The sequence below is a fragment of the Protopterus annectens genome, chromosome 7.part0 (assembly GCF_019279795.1).
Source record: "Protopterus annectens isolate FY-2018-M chromosome 7.part0, PAN1.0, whole genome shotgun sequence".
Classification (NCBI taxonomy): domain Eukaryota; kingdom Metazoa; phylum Chordata; order Ceratodontiformes; family Protopteridae; genus Protopterus; species Protopterus annectens.
This window is the reverse complement of record NC_056739.1, coordinates 1046232352-1046251232: the sequence shown is the minus strand read 5'-3', so window position 1 is coordinate 1046251232 and position 18881 is coordinate 1046232352. Positions and strand designations below refer to the sequence as shown.

At 45.4% G+C, this 18881-nt stretch overlaps 1 protein-coding gene across 2 annotated transcripts in view; it reads right to left on the bottom strand.

Annotated features, from left to right (window-relative positions):
• The window catches only part of CEP152 (centrosomal protein 152), a 2961597-nt gene that overhangs the window by 1717553 nt on the left and 1225163 nt on the right, over nucleotides 1-18881 (bottom strand). For both annotated transcript variants that reach the window (XM_044077591.1, XM_044077592.1), the window contains exon 10: nucleotides 14493-14640. In XM_044077591.1, coding sequence (XP_043933526.1) covers nucleotides 14493-14640 — 148 coding nt within the window. The remainder of the gene's footprint in view (nucleotides 1-14492; nucleotides 14641-18881) is intronic.

Sequence of the window (18881 nt, the reverse complement as noted above, 5' to 3'; positions counted from 1 at the left end):
CCCAATGCTCTGAGAACAAAAAAGGCAGGGGGAGGATGGTTGGAAAGAATCTGAATTACATGTAGTTGAAGGGACTGAATCCTGTCTGTTGGAAAGAAGGGCATACATTGTGTTGTATCCAGTCGGGCTCCTATGAAGCTGATTACCTGGACCGGATCCGTTTTGGACTTTGCAAGAGTGATTGTTATGCCAAAGGTTGAGACTAGGTGAAGGAGACGATTCCTGGCCTGAAGTCGATGCTTGGTGGGAGCAGTGAGGAGCTAATCGTCCAAATAAGGAAACATACGGAATCCGAGCAGTCTAGGTGGGCTGCAACTACTGCCATCACTTTGGTAAACACCCTGAGGGCTGTGGTGAGTCCAAAGGAGAGTACCCTGAACTGTAAGTGATTCATTACCAGCCAGAAGTGGAGCAACCTTCTGGACCGTTTGTCCATCTTGATGTGATAATACGCATCCTGAAGGTCTACTGAGCACATCCAATCGTCCATCAAGAATTTTGTTTTGGCAATAGATTTGTTTAGGGAAGTGAGATCCAGAATTGGTATGAAGTCCTCCATCTTCTTTGGCACCAAAAAGAATCTTGAATAAATGCCTGATCCGAACTGGTCTTAGAGGAACAGTCTGGATGATTCTTTTTGCCAGCAGCTTTTCGATTTCCAAGGCTACTGCTTCTCTTTGATTGGGTGGCACATAGGGGAGGATTCATCTCGGACTTGGGGATTTGAAGAAAGGGATAGTGTAACATCTGGATATTATTTTTAACACCCAACAATTGGCAGTGTTGACTTCCCAGGCTGTTGGGTGTAAGGAAAGATGTCCCCCCCGACCATCTCCAGAGTAGAGCAGTCAGGCAATCCTTCAGGATTGCTGAAACGGCCTGTCGGAGAACCTATCTCAAAACCTTTGATTCCTCAGACCCCCCCCCCCTGCACGGGGGTGACGCCTGCCATTAGAATCATTTCCTCCTCTGCCTCTGGAAGAAAAGTCTCCCTGCGAGTCCTGGAAAACACCTCGAGACTTTCGAAACCATAGCTTCTTACCACTATGCTGATTCCTGGAATAGGATCGTTATGGGGTAGAAAAGCATATTCAGATGGAAGACAAGGTATTTCCTTCTTTCTTGCTGTGGGAGAGTGTCTCTAACTGCAGGACCAAAAAGAGATGATCTGTCAAACTGCACATTGATGAAGGATGCCTTGAAGGGTTCGGAGAATTTACATAGCCAGTGCCAGCTTGGCACCTAATGGCAATGCCAGAACCATCTGCCCTTGAGGTGTTTTCTGCTGCAAGTGAAAGTAGCATCATGGAAGTGTTGGATATAGAATGGAGGGTGGCCGTTCTGGAGGAAAGATCTTCTTGTCCTCTTCAGACAAGGAACCTGGGACTGAAGCAGAGAGTTCCTTAATGAGGTCTCTTTGAAGTCTGATCACATGTGCCAGATAATTCAGCACACCCAGAGAAAAAGATGCTGAAGAGTAGACCCGCTTACCGAATATGTTCATCACCCTTGACTCCCTGTCAGGAGGATGGAGCGAAGAACTCTCTTGGCCCAGCTCTTTGTGGTTGCTGCAACCACCACCACATCAACTGGGACACTCTCTTGTCCAGTGGGACCTGTCCGAGGAGGGGGGTAGCTAAGTATCTTATCTAGGGGCTTAGGAATGGGGTCTACCATGTCCAGTAGCTTCCAAACCCTGCTGGATATTAAGTCAATCAGGGGATCCACTGGGGGGGGGGGGGCTAGGGGGACCCAGGATGTAGACAGACCTGTTCCAAATACTTCCAGGAACATGGACTCAGAGTTGGGCTTGTGGGAAGACCGCCCACCTTTCTGTCAAAGGATTTCCTTGATGTCTCCCAAAACAGACATCCTCAGGTGGGGATCTGGGGAACCCCTCCCCTTCATCCAAGTCTATGTCTTCTGTCAGGGATTCCTGTTGGGAATCCAAGTGCCTCCTTTTGCAAGTGTGCTTCCGCTGCACCTCCTCAGGGAGATGTTCAGGGGAGGTGTCGGAAGACTCAGGGTGCTCCTGATGAGAAGCCGCCTGAAAACTTCTTGGAACAGGCTGTCCCGAAGGAGACAAAAGAGAGGGATCTGGCACAGCCAATGCAGGAGTGAGGGGAGTCGGGTCCAAGGGAGGGAGAATCGAGGCTCTTGTGGGGGTTGAGAGAACCCTCTCCACTACTTTGAAGAGTGATGGCAAACAAGACTCCGTGGTCAATTTTGTCGAGGCCAAAGCCACTGATAAAGCCCAACGAACCCCCCCCACCACTCCCAGTGCCAAAGGCAGAGTCAGAGCCAAACTATGGAGAACCGAGGCGCCATGGGGGATGGACAGCTCCAAAAGCCTGGCAGCTGAAGTTGACCTCTCGGACCAGATGCCAAAGGTACTGCTTCGAGTCTGTAGGGCCCGATAAAACTGCAGTCTAATCACTCAAGGTGACAGTTGGCATCAAAGTACTTATAGGTTTTCAAGAACAATAAAGGTCGTCCTCCCACACAAGTCCAGAAAGGTAGAATCCACCAGCGAAAATATATATAAATAAATGATTTATTTTCACACCACACAAATAAAATCTGAGCATATAGTGCATAGTGCAAATAGAAAACGGGGAACTTTCAAATGTGGACGGTGTGCCAAGTGCGACGACCTTTATTGTTCTTGGAACAGGTTTTTTGCTGTTTGTTGTGACATTTTTCATGCTTTGTGGTTACTTATAGGTTTTGACGTCTCGAAACTCTGGATCCTCGGACCAGAGGGCTCCAAAGCCAGTGGTCGGATTGGAGAAGGAGTAATAGGCATGAAGGTAGGCTGTGCACTCACTACTCCAGAGGGAGATGGAGCAGACAAAACTCCCACCTGAATCTGCGCCTTCAGAAATTTCATCATCAGCCTGTCTACTTCGATTTCTAAAAGACTCCAGGAGGACCTGGCAGAAGAAGCTGTCAATCCCAGCCTGGAGTGGTGCCTGGGTGACATCAAGAGAGGAGACTTTGGGAGAGGGCCCCTCAGCTCCGGTGAGTAACACTGAGATCGGAGCTAAGGGACTGAAGTTTAAATAGTGGATCAACTTTTCGCAGACAGTTTTCCCACAAGAACTGAAGCTCTATCGGGAAACCGCTTTCTGGACTTATCCTTTTCTGTTTCCTTGGGTCTGTCAAGACCCTTGTCGCTGGCTTTTTTCAAGGAGGTTTGAGCCCCTGCTGTAGATACAGAAGAAGAAGCAGAGGCAGGGAGAAAGGTCTTCAGGATTAACTTGTTCCTCCTGTCAATAAGTGTGAGCTGATTAAAGCCCACGCATGTAGAACAGAAGGAATTTAACTGGGCCGCTCCTAAACAAACTATGCACAGAGTGTGGGTATCAGAAGGTGGAATTATATGCTCACATTCTGAGCATTTCGTGAAGCCTGCTGGCTTAGAATCAGCTATGGCAGAACTACTACTGCTACAAAAATGCATCCTCTAAGAAGACAGAAGGAGAGAGAGAGAGAGAGAAGAGGCCGAGTCAAATCCGATGTTAGATTGGAGATGCACAGGTTGAAGACCAAATGAAGACAATGTCAGATCCACTGTTACCTGGACCAAAAAAGGGTCACCACAATTATCCTTTGAGAGTCCTTTTGTACCTTTGGAAAATCTATGGTTAACAGAGGAAAGTGTGGAAAGACAAACAGGAATATCCCGGTCCATGGGAATGAAAAGACATTTGTATTCCAGGCCTGTGTGCTGAGTACTGGAGCAAAATTCCTTTAACTGTCTGTTATGGCTAGAGGCACACAGATCTACTTGATGAATTCCATACAGATGGATTCATTCCAGGAAGACCCCCAGGTACAACTTCCATTTGTGGGTGTCTGTACTGGCCTTTATCAGCCTGTCTGCAATAATATTTATGTAACCAAAAGGGGCTACTGCCAGGCTGCCATAGCTAGTCTGCAAAGAGGTTAGGATCTGGTTCCACCATTTCTTCATGTACTACCTCACTGCGATGATGTCTGTGCTTGCTAGCGGACAGCCTGGAGTTCAACGATGATTTAGAGATTTAACAGCATTTACTACTGCCATCATTCCTTTGACATTTATGTGCTTCAATTTGCCTTGTTTGGTCCACAAGCCCTGGACCTTCAACCTCTTCAACACAACTCCACAAGCACAGTCTAAAGCATCTGCGGTTACACAGTGAGTAGGGACTGGAAGGGAAAAAGGAAGACACTGACAGAGACATCTGATTCACCCACCAGAGTAACTTCTTTTTTCACAAAGCACAGCACTGGGATCTGAAATGAAAGGCTGTGCTAGTGCTGGGTCCAATCTGATCTGATGAACTGTTAAATTTTCCTCATGAGAACTCTGGCCAAGAAAATCATGAGCATTTTAGATGTCATGAAACTTAGTTCTGTGATTCTCCCTGTCAGATGCCAGAGTCCAGTAAGAAACTAACAGAAGCTGCTCCTTGTAACATTCCAGTTTGTCCTTCCTGAGGAAAAAAATCTACCATAAGTGCTGCACCTGGGAGACATTTCAAGAATATTATCCTAAGAGACAGAATGAGAGTTTTCTCTATGCTCACCTGAAAGCCCAGTCTGAAAAAAAAGTTTAGCATCCAAAACAGAGATTTTTTGACAGCTTGTAAAAGAATCTGCAAAAATAAAGCAGGTGTCTAAATATGGGAAAAGGTGAATGTCTTGCAACCAAAAGTGGACTATTACAGGAACCAGGCACTTGTAAACACTTTTAAAACTGGTAGCAACCTAAAAGGTAGGGATGGAAAAATGAGCATGTAAAGCAGACAGAAAAATGTAAAAAAAAAAAAAAAAATACCTGAAATATTTGAGAACTGGAATATGATAAACATTGTTTAAATCTAGAGATGCTAGAAAAGTTAGGTGGAATGAGGGGTAACAGAGGCTACAAAGACAGGATTTGGATGTTAGGGTTAAGAATATAAAGGTCTAGGACAGGTTTCTAACGTTCCATCTTTCTTTGGCACCAGAAATACTCAAAATCTTTTCCCTCTTTGATCCAGGCAAACAGGTTCTATATGATCTAGAATAGGACAGAGAGATTTGACTGGATGGATGCAAAGGAATCCCTTGAAAGACAGGAAAGGAATTTCACTGGCAAGTGTAACCTTCCCAAATGGTTCTAAGAACCAGAGTGTCTGAAGTTATGTGGGAAGTTACGAGGGAAGAAAACAGCTAGACTTTGGGAAAGCTTTACTGGATTGCATGGATGGGAGAGGGAAAAACATGAAGGACATACAGGCAGACTGCTCTTACATTGTCCTTGGTTTAGGTAGGACCTTCACTTCTTTTCTGAACCTCTTTACTATTTCTTTCTGATCTCTTGTTTGCCTGTGCCTTGCTGGGACTGTTTATTGTGTTTACTGTAAAAAGAACCTTAAATGGAAGGAAAGTGTGTCATATTTCAAACATGGAGGGTTGAAAAATCCAGGTAACCCCTGAATTAACTTTGCCCTTTCATCAAACCATTTAAAGGCCTGAGCAGAGAAGAGGGACAAAACTCTTTATCCAGGGGAGCATTCATAAGTTCAGCTTTAATATTCTCTGGTAAAATCTGAGAAAGTAGCCAGGTAAATCACCTCATAACTGATCTAAGGGAACCAGTTCTAGAAACAGCATCAGCTGTGTCATAAAATCATTTTATAGTGTGTTTAATTACCTCAGACTCAGAGGAAAAGAAATTTGGAGATTTTTGTTTCTCTTAAGGAAGGTTAGCAGTCTGGATTTCTTATTGTCAAAGGAAGCCAGAAGAAACAAAGGCTGAGGAAACTTAAATAATTTATCCGATGTTTTAAGAGCAGGTGACTGACTGACTGGAAAATTGCTGGTTGCAATGGCTGCATCCTCTAAGACTGGCAAAATATGACATACCTGCAGGCTGATGAAAATCCACCTAAAGCAAATTATGTTTGCTGGAATTCTGATATTTCTTTCTTTTCCCAACTTCATTCCGGCAGTAGTATCAGAAAGACAATTCTTCAAATAGGGAATCAGACGAAAAGCTTTCCTCAGGGTCAATTTCTCCATTCTGTGGACTGAGAACTTTAGAAATACAGTCCAAGTCCAATTCCTGTCCCGCAAAGAGGATTTTATTCCCATTTTAAATGAAGAGAAACCACAGGGTTTAAAAACAGAAAGGCTTCAAATAAACCTTTAGCAAAAACCCAACCCAATCCTTAGGAGAAAAAATGTCTTTTCAATTCCTTTCCCTGGGAGACCCCCTCTCCCAAAAAAAACAGCAGCCAGAAGATTGGTCCTTTCCATGGAAATCAAGCCCCTCAGGGTGGTGTAGTGAAGGAACATCATGCTCCCTTTCCCCATGTCAACAACAGTAGTTCTCTCTTATACAAAGAGCCACAAAGATATGCCTGTTTCTCAGTCCTAGCTTCCCAAGGAGCACCACCAGAGTGACAGAGAGAAACTGATGAACAGTTAGAGGAACCTGATATAGCAACAACAGAATCACCCATCAGCAGCTGGGATGAAGTGGAAGCCGAAGTTAAGACCAAAGCTTCATGTATAACTTTCTACTTCATGTGGATTGGAAAGGGAATCATCAAATTATCAGGACCCAAGTCTATGTCTCTACCACAAAACGTATTTAACAAGTAGATAGTGGAGGCTTAGTGAGTAATTCCTACATCCAGTCTAAAAACCTTAACATTTGGGGTAACCTTTTTTTAGTAACAACCATCAGCACCACTAGCCCTTGCTTCTAACTACAAATTTTGAAAGAAAAGAAAAAAACTTTTCTGACAAAAATTTCCAATTTAAAAGGTATGCCTCAAAAAGGAACTCGACTAAAAATGAAAGTTTTGAAATAAAATGTTTTAGTAACAACCACTAAAAAACACCAGTTCTAGCCACTAGCAATACATTTTGATAGAAAAGAAAAAATTCTTCACAAAAAAATATAAAATGGATGGGTAGCACCTATGGGGTACTAATCTGCCTAACCTTGGAGAAGCACTAGCTGACTAACCATCACTTAAAAACTGAAGGGAAGCGCACATTTCAATAGCAAGAAAGTTCTGAAGGTTTGCTGCCTTAACCACTGACTTTATAACACTCTCTGTTCAAGCTGTACAGTGATTAGTTCACATGGACGGTGCCCCTAAAACTTTGGAGGCTTGTTGACTGTCCAAGTATTGGCAAGATACGTCTCCCTGGTCATCCAGTCCTTAGCAGGATATGTCCCATGTAGCTTAAACTATTGCAACAGTGATTTAATGATGAACATAACACTAATATACTTCCTCCTCCTGAAAGAATACCTGCTTGTAAGACCACATTTGCCACATATGGACAATATTAGACTTGCATTACATATGACCTTTCAGTGAAAAAGAAGTTATGTACTCACCATAACATTCCATCTGAGTAGGTAACTTCATTTGTCAGCAACCTGTGGGTTTTGGATCCGACCCGGATCTGAGCCGGCAGCATACCAAGCTAAAGATCCGAGCTCCAAGCTCCTTCCCCTTACCCATACTACCCTGCAGCCTCCTTCCAATCCTCAGATCGCGTTTGCCACCTGCACACAAAAAAACAAACAAAGTAACAACCTGAGAAACCCGGCTCAAGACAAAACAAAGCTCGAGCATCCACACCTCGAGCTCAGCTAAATAACTATCCAGATTAGAGGGAAGGAGGGATGGACTGTTGCTGACAAATGAAGTTACCTACTCAGATGGAACGTTATGGTGAGTACATAACTTCTTTATCTGAAGTAGTTAACTTCATTTCATCAGCAACCTGTGGGACAGAGTCCCCAGCTACCCGAAATCTTGGGAGGCACTCAAGGAAGAATATTCCGGAGCACTGCAGAGCCAAAAGCAGCCCTTCCTCTAGACATCAAATCTAGTTTATAATGAGAAATAAAAGTGTGAGAGGACACCCAGGTAGCCGCTGAACAAATGTCATCCAGGGAAACTCTAGACCAGAATGCAGCAGACGTTGCCATGGAACGCGTAGAATGAGCATGAACTCCCATTGGTTCAGGCAAGCCAGATTCTCTATATGCTAAGAGGATACAACTCGAAATCCACCTGGCAAGAGTCACTTCTGAAACCGGTTTCCCCAGAAAAGGTTTTGCAAAGGAGACGAAAAGTTGGTCAGATTTACAAAAGACAGCCGTCCTGTGTAAATAAAAATGTAACTGTCTGTGAACGTCCAGTAAATAAAGTTTATAGTCCCCTTAGTTTTGGTAATTAGGGAAAAACACCGGCAAATTAATGGATTGATTGTTTGTCTCGGAAGCAACTTTGGGAAGAAAGGAAGGATTAGTCCTGAGAGATACCCTGTCCTTGTAAAATACAAGGTATGGAGGTTTGATACAAAGAGCCTGAAGCTCCGACACTCTCCCAGCTGAGGTAATGGCCACTAAAAAGGCCATCTTCCATGACAAAAGCTTCAGATCAACGGAAGCTGCGGGTTCGAACGGGGGCGCGACTAATGCCTGAAGAACCAAAGTCAGGTCCAACGGTGGGTATGAATTTCTAATAGGAGGTCTCAAAAGAAAGGTACCTTTTAGAAAGGCCTTACAAATTCTGGTAGCAGGGAGGGAACCAGCATTGTCCCCAATATGGAAATGGGAAATAGCAGCCAGCTGAACCTTTACAGTAGATGAGCTGGCCCCTTGCTGAAAAATATGAGACAAGAATTCCAGAACCGCTGGAATAGGAGCGGTAAAGGGATCCAAGTTCTTACGTGAAGCCCAAATGGAAAAATGTTTCCATTTACTATTGTAAATTTTTCTGGTAGAGGGTTTATGTGCCGCCACCAGAATGGACTTGACTAGGGAAGAGATACCGGGAGTCCTGGCAACTAAGGGAACTGGATCAGCCAAGCTGAGAGCTTGAGCTTGTCCAGGTTCAGAGGGGCCATTCCCTAAGGATGAGTGATCAGATCCGGAATGGGATCCAACATCCGGAGAGGAGCTATGAGATGAGACCGTTGGCAGGGGAACCAGACTTGACAAGGCCAGAATGGAGCTATGAGGATAATCTTTACTCCCCAACCGACGAGCTTTCTGCAAAAATGTTGTCATCAGCGGAAGTGGTGGATACGCATAAAGGAGACTGGGCGGCCAAGCATGGACTAGAGCGTCTCTGGGAGCTTCCCCTAAAGGCGGGATTAGAGCGAAAAACTTGCTGCACTTTGCGTTGGAAGGCGATGCGAAGAGATCGCAGCAAGGCTGACCCCACTTGAGGAAGATCTGGTCCGCTACAGAAGGATTCAGAGACCATTCGTAAGGAGACAGGATAGTTCTGCTCAATTTGTCCGCCAGAATGTTGGACCGACCCAGAATGTGCGTCGCTAACAGAAAGCGGTTGGTGGAGATCGCAAACTCCCAAACTCTCATGGCTTCTCGGCAAAGAGGGTAAGATCTGGTTCCCCCCTGTTTGTTGATATACCAGACTGCCGACATATTGTCTGACTGGATCATAACAGTCTCCGGAAGAAGGAAGACATGAAGGGCCTGCAATGCTAAAGGCACTGCCCTCATCTCCAGTACATTTATATGCAGAACGGTCTTCGTCTGAGTCCACGTGCCTTGGACAGTCCTGCCCGCGCAATGCCGCCCCCCCAGGCGGGAGGCGTCCGTGGTCACTGTGGCCTGGGGCAGGGGCATAATGAAAGGTCGTCCTTCCCGAAGGTCTCAGGACTGGAGCCACCACATGAGGGACTGCCTGCAAACTCTGCTGAGGGGTATCGGCAAGTCTAATGAGTGATGTAGAATGGACCACTGGACTTGTAAAGTCCACTGTAGAACCCTCATGTGCAGACGAGTGTAAGGGATCAGATTGATCGCTGCCGCCATGGACCCCAAAGCTCTCAGGACTAACTCTGCTGGGAGAGTAGGAGACTGAAGTAGAGCTAGTACATGCAGAGTCATGCTGTGAAGTCTGTCTGGCATTAGGAAAGCCTTGGCCTGAAGGGTATCTGTCCTGGCACCTATAAAGTCTAAGACCTGAACAGGCTGAAGGAATGACTTCTTGACATTTATAGTGATCCCCAAATGGGATGATAAACAGAGGAAGAAGTCCCTGGCTAGAGAGAGTAGATGCCTGATGGGGGGCGGTGAGGAGTCAGTCGTCTAGGTATGGGAAGACCTGTATGCGCTGGAGCCTCAGGTGGGCCGCTACAACTGCCATGACCTTGATGAACACCTTGGGGGCTGTGGTGAGACCGAAGGGTAGGACCCTGAAATGGTAACGACTGGCCCCTAGCCGAAAGCGGAGAAACCTCCTGGACTGTCTGCCCATGAGAACATGGCAGTATGCATCCTTGAGAGGTCTATAGAGCACATCCAGTCCTCCTCCTGCAAGAGGGGCAGGATAGATTGAAGCGTGACCATCCGGAATTTCTCCTTGGCAACAAACAGGTTCATTGTGGACAGGTCGAGAATCGGCCTGAAGTGCCCCATTTTTTCTGGCACCAGAAAGAACCTGGAGTAAACGCCTAATCCGGACTGGTCTGGGGGCACATGCTGGATGGCTCTTTTTTCCGACAGCTTTTTTATTTCCAAAGCTGCGGCCTCCCTTTGCATGGGTGGAACATCTGGGAGGCGTCTTGAGTAAGGGGGCTTGTTTATGAAGGGGATTGAATAGCCTCTGGATATTATTTGAAGCACCCAGCGATCTGTGGTGATGGACTCCCATTGAGCCAGGTGCCCCGAAAAACACCCCCCGACTGCCTTCAGAGAGGAACAGTCAGGCAACCCCTCAGGGCTGCTGGACGGGTTGGTCGGAAAAAGGTTCTCATGACCCGAAGTCCTTCGGTCCCCCTCTGCCTCTGGGCCGGCGTTCACCTTGTCCCCCTTGGCCTCTGGGGGAGAAGAAGTCCTGAGCGTACTGGGCCTGCTGAGATTTCCGGAACCACATCTTCTCTCCTCGCTGGTTCTTGGAGAAGGACCTTTGAGGAGTAGAGAAGTGGATTCCAACAGCTGACAGCGTTTCCCCGTCTTTTTTGCTCTGGACCAGCGTCTCGCAGACTGTCTTCCTGGACAGGGTGGACCCGTCAAATGATGTGTTTGCGAAGGACGCCTTGAAGGGTTCTGAGAAATCGCAAAGCCGAAGCCAGGCATGACGCCTTAAGGCGATACTGGACCCGCTAGCTCTAGAGGCTCCTTCCGTGGCATGAGAAAGTAGCCGCATAGATGTATTAGAAACTGATTTGAGAGTGGCCATACGAGTCGAGAAAGTCTGTTTATCCTCGGCCGACATGGACTTTGGGGGAGACTCAGCGTACTCTTTAACCAGGTCCCGCTGAAGTCTGATTACATAGGCTAAGTAATTCAGCACCCTAATAGAGAGGGTAGCTGAAGCAAACATTCGCTTTCCAATATGGTCCATAGCCCGAAATTCCTTGTCAGGGGGATGGACTGAAGAACTGTCCTGAGCTAGTTCCTTTTTGGTGGCTGCGGCCACCACCATGGCATCTACAGGGGAACCCTTGTTCCACGAGGTTTTGTCTGCAGGGGGGCTCAGAATCTTATCGGGCCTTCTGGGGATCGGCTCTACAGTGTCCGGTTCCTTCCACGCCCTGGTGGTAATCAGGTCGGCCTGGGGGGACACCCAAGAGGTAGATGGGCCTGTGTCGAACGCCTCCAGGAATACCGACTTGTCTGAGGAAGTTTTTTTTGGCGGACCACCCCCCCCCCCTTAGGCGGAGCATTTCCATAATGTCACCGAAGGAGATGTCAGGGGGTGACCTGAGGGGAACCTTCCCCTTCCTCCAAATCGGTATCCTCGGTGAGGGACTCAGGGGAGTCCAAGTGCCTCATTTTGCATAGGAGTTTGTGAGGAATCTACTCAGGGGGGGGGCTGTCCAAGGGGGGCTCACCAACGGATTTGTGTTCCTCCAGGGTAACTGGCTGGGGCGTCAACGACACAGGCTGTCCCTGGGACTGGATGATGGAGGACAACCCGAGCTGCGAGGGAGCGGGGGCGGATCCTGAGGGCAGAGCGAGGGGTCTCGATCCTCTAGAGAGAACCCTCTCCACAACGTCGAATGCCAAAGGGGAACCGGCCTCTCTAAGACAGGTGGCCGGCACCCTCGGATCCGACGAAGGGATCGGTGACGAAGCCGAAGCACTCAGATCCGAGGGGACTGTGTGCTCCGACCGCAACGGAGCCGAAGACACACTCGCCCCCTCAGATCCGATGCCTGGCTTTCGGCCCCGAGAGTTCGGATACAAAAAGGGATCCGATAGGCTCGAGGGCATGGCCGGCGTCGAGGTAGCAATAACCATCGTCGCCGACTCCCTGACTCTGAGGCTCCTCGGATCTGAAGACTCCGAAACCCGGTAGTGGATCGGAGAAGGAGCTATCGGGGCAAATAGTGGAACTGAACTCCCATCCACAGGGGGGGGGCAGCAACACTCCCATTGGCAGCTGAGTCTGTAAGAAGCGATGCATCATCCGGTCCATATCTGCCTCTGAGAGGCTTCTAGTAGATCTGGATGAGGCTGCCAAAGCCGGTGGGGTGGGCCGACGCGACGACCTCGAAGATGGTCGGGCCTCCTCCTCCGGAGAGAAGCGTGGGGAACGGAGCCGTGGGGAGGAAGGCTTGGAAGTCCTCGATGGGGAAGGGAGAATCTTGTCGGGAGGGGCCGAGGGCTCCAATTCGGCCCGCCATTTGTGGCTTCTCTCTCTGTCCCTTTCTTTCTCTCTCTCCCTTCTCTCTTTCCTATCTTTTTTTGCCTCTCGCTCTCCCTGAGATGAGGTGGGAGGGTGTGTCCTAGACAGGGGAGGAGGGCCAGATGGCTGGGCAACCGCAGCCACGGTTTTCGCTACAGAGGGAAAGGAGGAAGAAGAAGCCAATTCCGCTGATAGGAGGCCCGCCAGAATCAGCTTATTTTTCCTATCCCTCAAAGCCCGGGGGTTAAAGGCTGCACAAATTTGGCAGCCTGAAGAAAGATGGGCCACCCCCAAGCAAAGAACGCACTGAGTGTGAACATCTGCTGGCGACAGCTTATGGCCACACTCAGTGCACTTAGAAAAAGTAAGCTTTTGGCTATCAGCCATACCCACATTCACACGCACACCTAAAGGAAAAGAGGGGCCTACTAGGTGATAGAGATATGAAGGATAACAGGGAGATAGATAAATTAAGAAGAAAAACGAATATCTATCAATATAGAAAATACTACACACAAACACACAGAAACAACTAAATACCCAAAGTTTTTATATATAAAATAGAAAATACTAAACTCGCCTAGACCTTGAGGAATCCCGTGCTTGGCAAAGCCACGACAAACGAGATCTGAGGATTGGAAGGAGGTTGCAGGGTAGTATGGGTAAGGGGGAGGAGCTTGGAGCTCGGATCTTTAGCTTGGTATGCTGCCGAGTCGGATCCGAAACCCACAGGTTGCTGATAAAATGAAGTTAACTACTTCAGATGTAGTTAGTTACGTACACTGTACAAGACAGTCATGGGAGTGCAAGAGCAGACCATGTCTCACAGCCGGCGACAAGTTGAGTTAATGTCTCAGAAAACCTAAATCACAATGGTCATGGCATCATCCTTTCTATGTCAGAGATTTAAAAGAAGGAACTTCTAAAAACCCATACCAGACTTAAGATGTCCAGCTATCTGCCTCGACTGCAATGCAAAACTACTTAAGAATGCATTAAAACAAGGATAAAGCAACCTCACTAGGGAGTTAAGATCAGCTTGCCTTCTGTTAGCAAAATTACATTACCTGCATATTTCATGTATTCCCCAGTACCCTTCATATTCTATTAAGGGTCATGGGGGAGACACAGCCTATCCCAGCAAAAACAGCCACAAGGCAAAGAACCATTCATGGATGAGATGCTTGTACCGTGCATGATATTCACACACACACACATACACCTATATTATATTACAACTATGCCTAAAGGCAACTTACAGGATTACCATGTCAACAGTTTCCTTTGGAATGTGGATGGAAATGAAGCATCCACTGAAGATCCATGTTGACATATGGAGGACATGCAGACCTAAGACAGAAAGCACTTCCAACTTAGAAATAAAAAGGAAAAGAAAGAACTGTGATCCTCCTATGTTAAATGCTGCACCACAGTGTGGCCATAGTAAACTAACAAAATGAAGGCATGCTATTTAGTATGCAGGTAATTTCCACACAAACAGAACAATCTTATCATGGACAAGAGAAGACGACCCTCAAAAGCCCCATACTTTTGAAGTAATTATCCTGCAATACATTTTGTTAGTATTACTGCACATCAGCTTTAGGTAGTCAGTTTTGAAATTACCACTATCCCCAAGTAAGTGCATTAATATGCATCAGATTAATAAATGTAATAACGTGCTAAAAATTTAAGACTATAAAGAATGAAAACTGGATAACTTTTAAACCAGAGCTCAAACACTTGCTTACTTAAACATCAGCAAAGTTCAAACACAAAACAACTTAAACTAATCTTATAAGGAATTGTTATACTTCTAACCTGTCTGCAGCAAATTACTGCACTGTTGTTGACTCTCCTGCAAACTTTTTGTCAGCCTGTTAATTATTTCAACTTTCTCCAGTTTGATTTCTTCCAGCTGTCGTTCTAGAAATTTGACTCGTTCCTCAAGACACTGACAACTTTCATTCTATAATGGGGAGACAGAAAAAAATATACAATTTCAGAAATATAGTGTTCCTAAAATGTATATATTTCAACTGCTGAAAAATTTAACTCCTAGTAAACCAAAAAAAAAATTCCAGCTAGACAGGCACTGAAAAGGCAGACATGCGCAGACCATCAAAACAGAGAACCACTAGTCAACAGTTAATTTCAGAATCAACTCCAGCTATCCCAGCAGCTCCAACTCAAACACTTTCTACAATGAAAATGCAGATGATGAAAACAAAATGAAAGAGATGTATTCTTTCATGTTACTAGTATATGTAGGGACCCCCCTCTACAGTGAGCCATTGATGGAGCTTATATTTAGTAGCTATTTTTTCTCCTTGAAAGATTCCATGCTGAGAACCATGTTAACTCCCTTCCAAAAAACCTTGTTATGCTGGAGCACATACATCAAATCTATTTTTTCTATTTATTCTATTTTTGAAAAGAATGACATTCACTGTACATGGTCTATAATTGACATGATTACATTGGATGGTTTGGGTGTGAGGGGGCAGGGATGCTAACTTTTTTAGTGTTGTTGGAAATGAAGCTGCAGCGTCCACTTCACTTGCTTTTTGTACTGTACTGCTGCCAAAAAAAGCAGGAAAATGTTTCACTGTTACTGGCATCTACTGTTTCTGTAGGGCTGTGCAACCACATAATTAGTATACTTAAGTGAAAATGGTTGTGAAGAAGAACACTTGTATCTCCCTCCATTTTTTTCATCAAAACTGACTGTCTGATCCTGTTTAATTCAGTTATGATATATTTCTTTCATAGACATTGGTTTGGTCTTCATTTGTTTGACATGAATCCATACAGGCATACACTGCTTAAGCTTCATACAAGGGAACTGAACCTAGTACCCTCAACCCACCAGTCCACTTCCAACCAGTGAATGAGCAAGCATTCTGCAAAACCAGAAAACAAGTGATGATTTAAAATCTACACTGTTAAAAAAACATACAATTACATACTTGCCCAATGTACATGAAGTTTAACAGCAAGTACAGGCTATCCCAACAGGAGCATGGTGGATGGGTGTTTTTGCTTATCTAACATTAGGTACCTGTGTCATTTGATCTATAAATAAGCTTAATACAAAACATTACAGACAGAAAGAGAAATAAAGCTGGAGAAAAAAGGGTGAGAAAGGGTAAAGGCCCAAAAATGCCTAACTCCTGAAGTCAATAATGCTTGCTGAATGTGTGAACCAATGACCAAGTGTCCAAATGTCTGCAGAAAAAAACGTTTGCAATGGAGACATTTTTGAAATGAGGACAAGTAGTAGCCACTTCTATCACGGAGAAACCTTTGATGGTATATATTAGAGGGAAATTTGAAACACATCTACGACAAAAAAAAAAAAAAAAAAATGCACTTTGTAATCAGCCTGGAAATGGATTGCTTGACAACTGCCTGCCCACCCGAAAGAATAGGAGAAAAACAACTTTTCAGTCTTCTTTAAATGTGCACCTGCTTCATGTAGAACAAGATATGCTGGTGTATCATTCATATGCAGAAGGGTTCACTTTCTCTTCATCTCATTATACCTGCAACTAGAAAGAAATCAGGCAAATGAACCGAATGCCTCAAGAACAATTTTGCTCTCACATTCAAGATAAAACACTGATTGATCAGAAGGGGTACCCCAAAACCTTGTGAAAGATCAGATATGTAACTGCAGATAAAGCTTTGAAATTCTAAAAAGGTACAATTTCCTTCTATAAAAAAAAGAAGTTATGTACTTACCATAATGTTCCATGTGAGTTGTTCATCTCGCCTTCATTCTTACAGATGGGTTCGCAGCTGATCCTCGGCGGCGAGTTGGCCTACTACAAAGCTCGAAGTCTTCAGATAGCTCGAGGCTAAGTCCCTATCCCATGATGCACCTAGAGTTACCTCACATCTTGTTTGCTGCGTATAATAATACCATATGTCATTCTATCACTCTATAAGAGAAAGCTATAGAAGGGTTGAGCAACCAGGAAGAATCCAGCATCTCAATATTTGAAAAACCCTGGAGGGGGTAGGAGTGTGGAAAGTAAGAATGAAGGTGAGATGAACAACTCACATGGAACGTTATTTTAAGTACATAACTTCTTTAAGTGAAGTCGTTACATCTTGCCGTTCATTCTTACAGATGGGTATCGTCCCAAGCACCATCTATCTCGGGTGGCTCACGGGAGTATGTTTTTCAGGACAGTAGACCCAAAGGAGGCCCTGTCAACTTTGTAATGAGTGATAAAGGTACGAGGTCTTGACCAAGTGGTTGCTGTACAAATGTTATCTAAAGGAAGTCTAGCAGAAAAAGCAGAGGATGTAGACACTGCTCTGGTAGAATGAGCCTTAATTTTTTGTTGTAAGGGCATATTAGCAGCTGAATAAGCAAATGTGATGCAATCGGATAATCACTTCGAAATGTTTTTGCCACTGGCATTCCTTTTCATCCAGAAAAGGTAATGAAAAGCTGTTCTGATTTTCTAACGTCTTTTGTCCTATCCAAGTAAAATCTGAGCTGTCTATGAACATCAAGCTTGTGCAGCATATACTCAAAGCTGTTGGAGTGATTGGGGAAGAACACTGGCAAATCAGTAATTTGGTTAAGGTTAGCTTCAGTACAAACTTTAGGCAAAAAGGAGGGGTTAGTTCGAAGTGAGACTCTCTCAGCATGGAAAAACAAATAAGGAGGCTTAATGGACAAGGCTTGAAGATCTGGCACTTTGCGGGCAGAAGTGATAGCTACTAAAAAGATAGTCTTCCATGACAAAAATTTCAGATCACATGAGGAAGCTGGTTCAAATGGAGGGAGAATAATGCGAGAAAGCATAAAATTTAGATTCCATGGGGTATATGGAGATTTCACAGGTGGTCTGAGGTGAAAGGTCCTTTGAGAAAGGCTTTGGATAGTTTGTGTGACATTATGTTCAAGCCTTCAAATCCAAGGTGAAAATTAGAGATAGCAGCAAGTTGAACCCGAACTCTTGCTGCTGCAGCTCCTTTGTTGAAAATCATGGTCAAGAACTCTAGTATAGAAGCCAAAGTGGCTAGGTAGGGATCAAAATTGTTTTGAGAGGTCCATATAGAAAATTGTTTCCATTTGCTAAGGTATAGCTTCCTCGTAGAGGATTTATGACAGGATATTAGAATTTGCTGCATCTCATTAGAAAGGTTATGGAACCTGACTATGATGGGAATTGGAGCAGCCAAGTTGTCAGCTTCAGGGACTGAAGAGAGGGATGAAGTTCCTCCGACAAGTGCATCAGAAGATCTGGACCTGGGTCCAGAATCCATAGGTCCTCCAATTGATGAAGTCGAAAGAAAGGGAACCAAATCTGATGAGGCCAATGAGGGGCTATTAGAATGATGGTCCTTCCCAGGGCTTTTGCTTTCTGTAGTACTTTGGGTATCAGTGGAATAGCGGAGACCCGGAGGCCAATCGTGTATGAGTGCATCCCTTAGGGCTTCTTCTGGAGGGGGAATCAGAGCAAAGTAGTCTGCATTTCGTGTTCATGTGGTTGGCAAAAAGGTCGCAGCAAAGCTGGCCTCACCTGTGGAATATCCTGTCCGCTATTTCTTTCTTGAGGGACCACCCATGAGGCAACATAATTGCGCTGCTCAGCTTGTCAGCTATCACGCTGGATTTCTCCAGGATGTGTGTTGCTAACAGAAAGCTGGGTGGATGTAGCCCATTGCCATAGTCTTAAGGCCTCGTGACAAAGGGGGTAGGACCTGGTTCCTCCTTGTTTGTTCAAGTACCAGACCACTGACATGTTGTCTGTCTGAATCGCAATTGTACCTACAGGAAGAGAGTCCTGGAAGTACTGCAATGCTAAACGTACTGCTCTTATCTCTAGGACATTGATATGCAGATGTGTCTCTTGATCGGTCCATATGCCTTGGGCTGTTCTTCCCTGAAAATGCCCCCCCCCACCCTATCAGGGAAGCGTCCGTGGTCACTGTGGCAGCTTGTGGGGGTAAAACAAAAGGACGACCTATCGTGACATGAAGTGAGGTCAACCACCACTGAAGATCCTTTTTGAATGTGTTCATGATCATTATAAGACGAGACATTGGGAGCTCTTGGTAAGACCACTGAGTGAACAACAGCCATTGCAGAATCCGCATGTGCATGCGACCCAACAGTATGGCTAATATTGCGGCTGCCATCATGCCTAACAATTTTAGTACTTCTGATGCTGGATCCTTGTTTTTGGC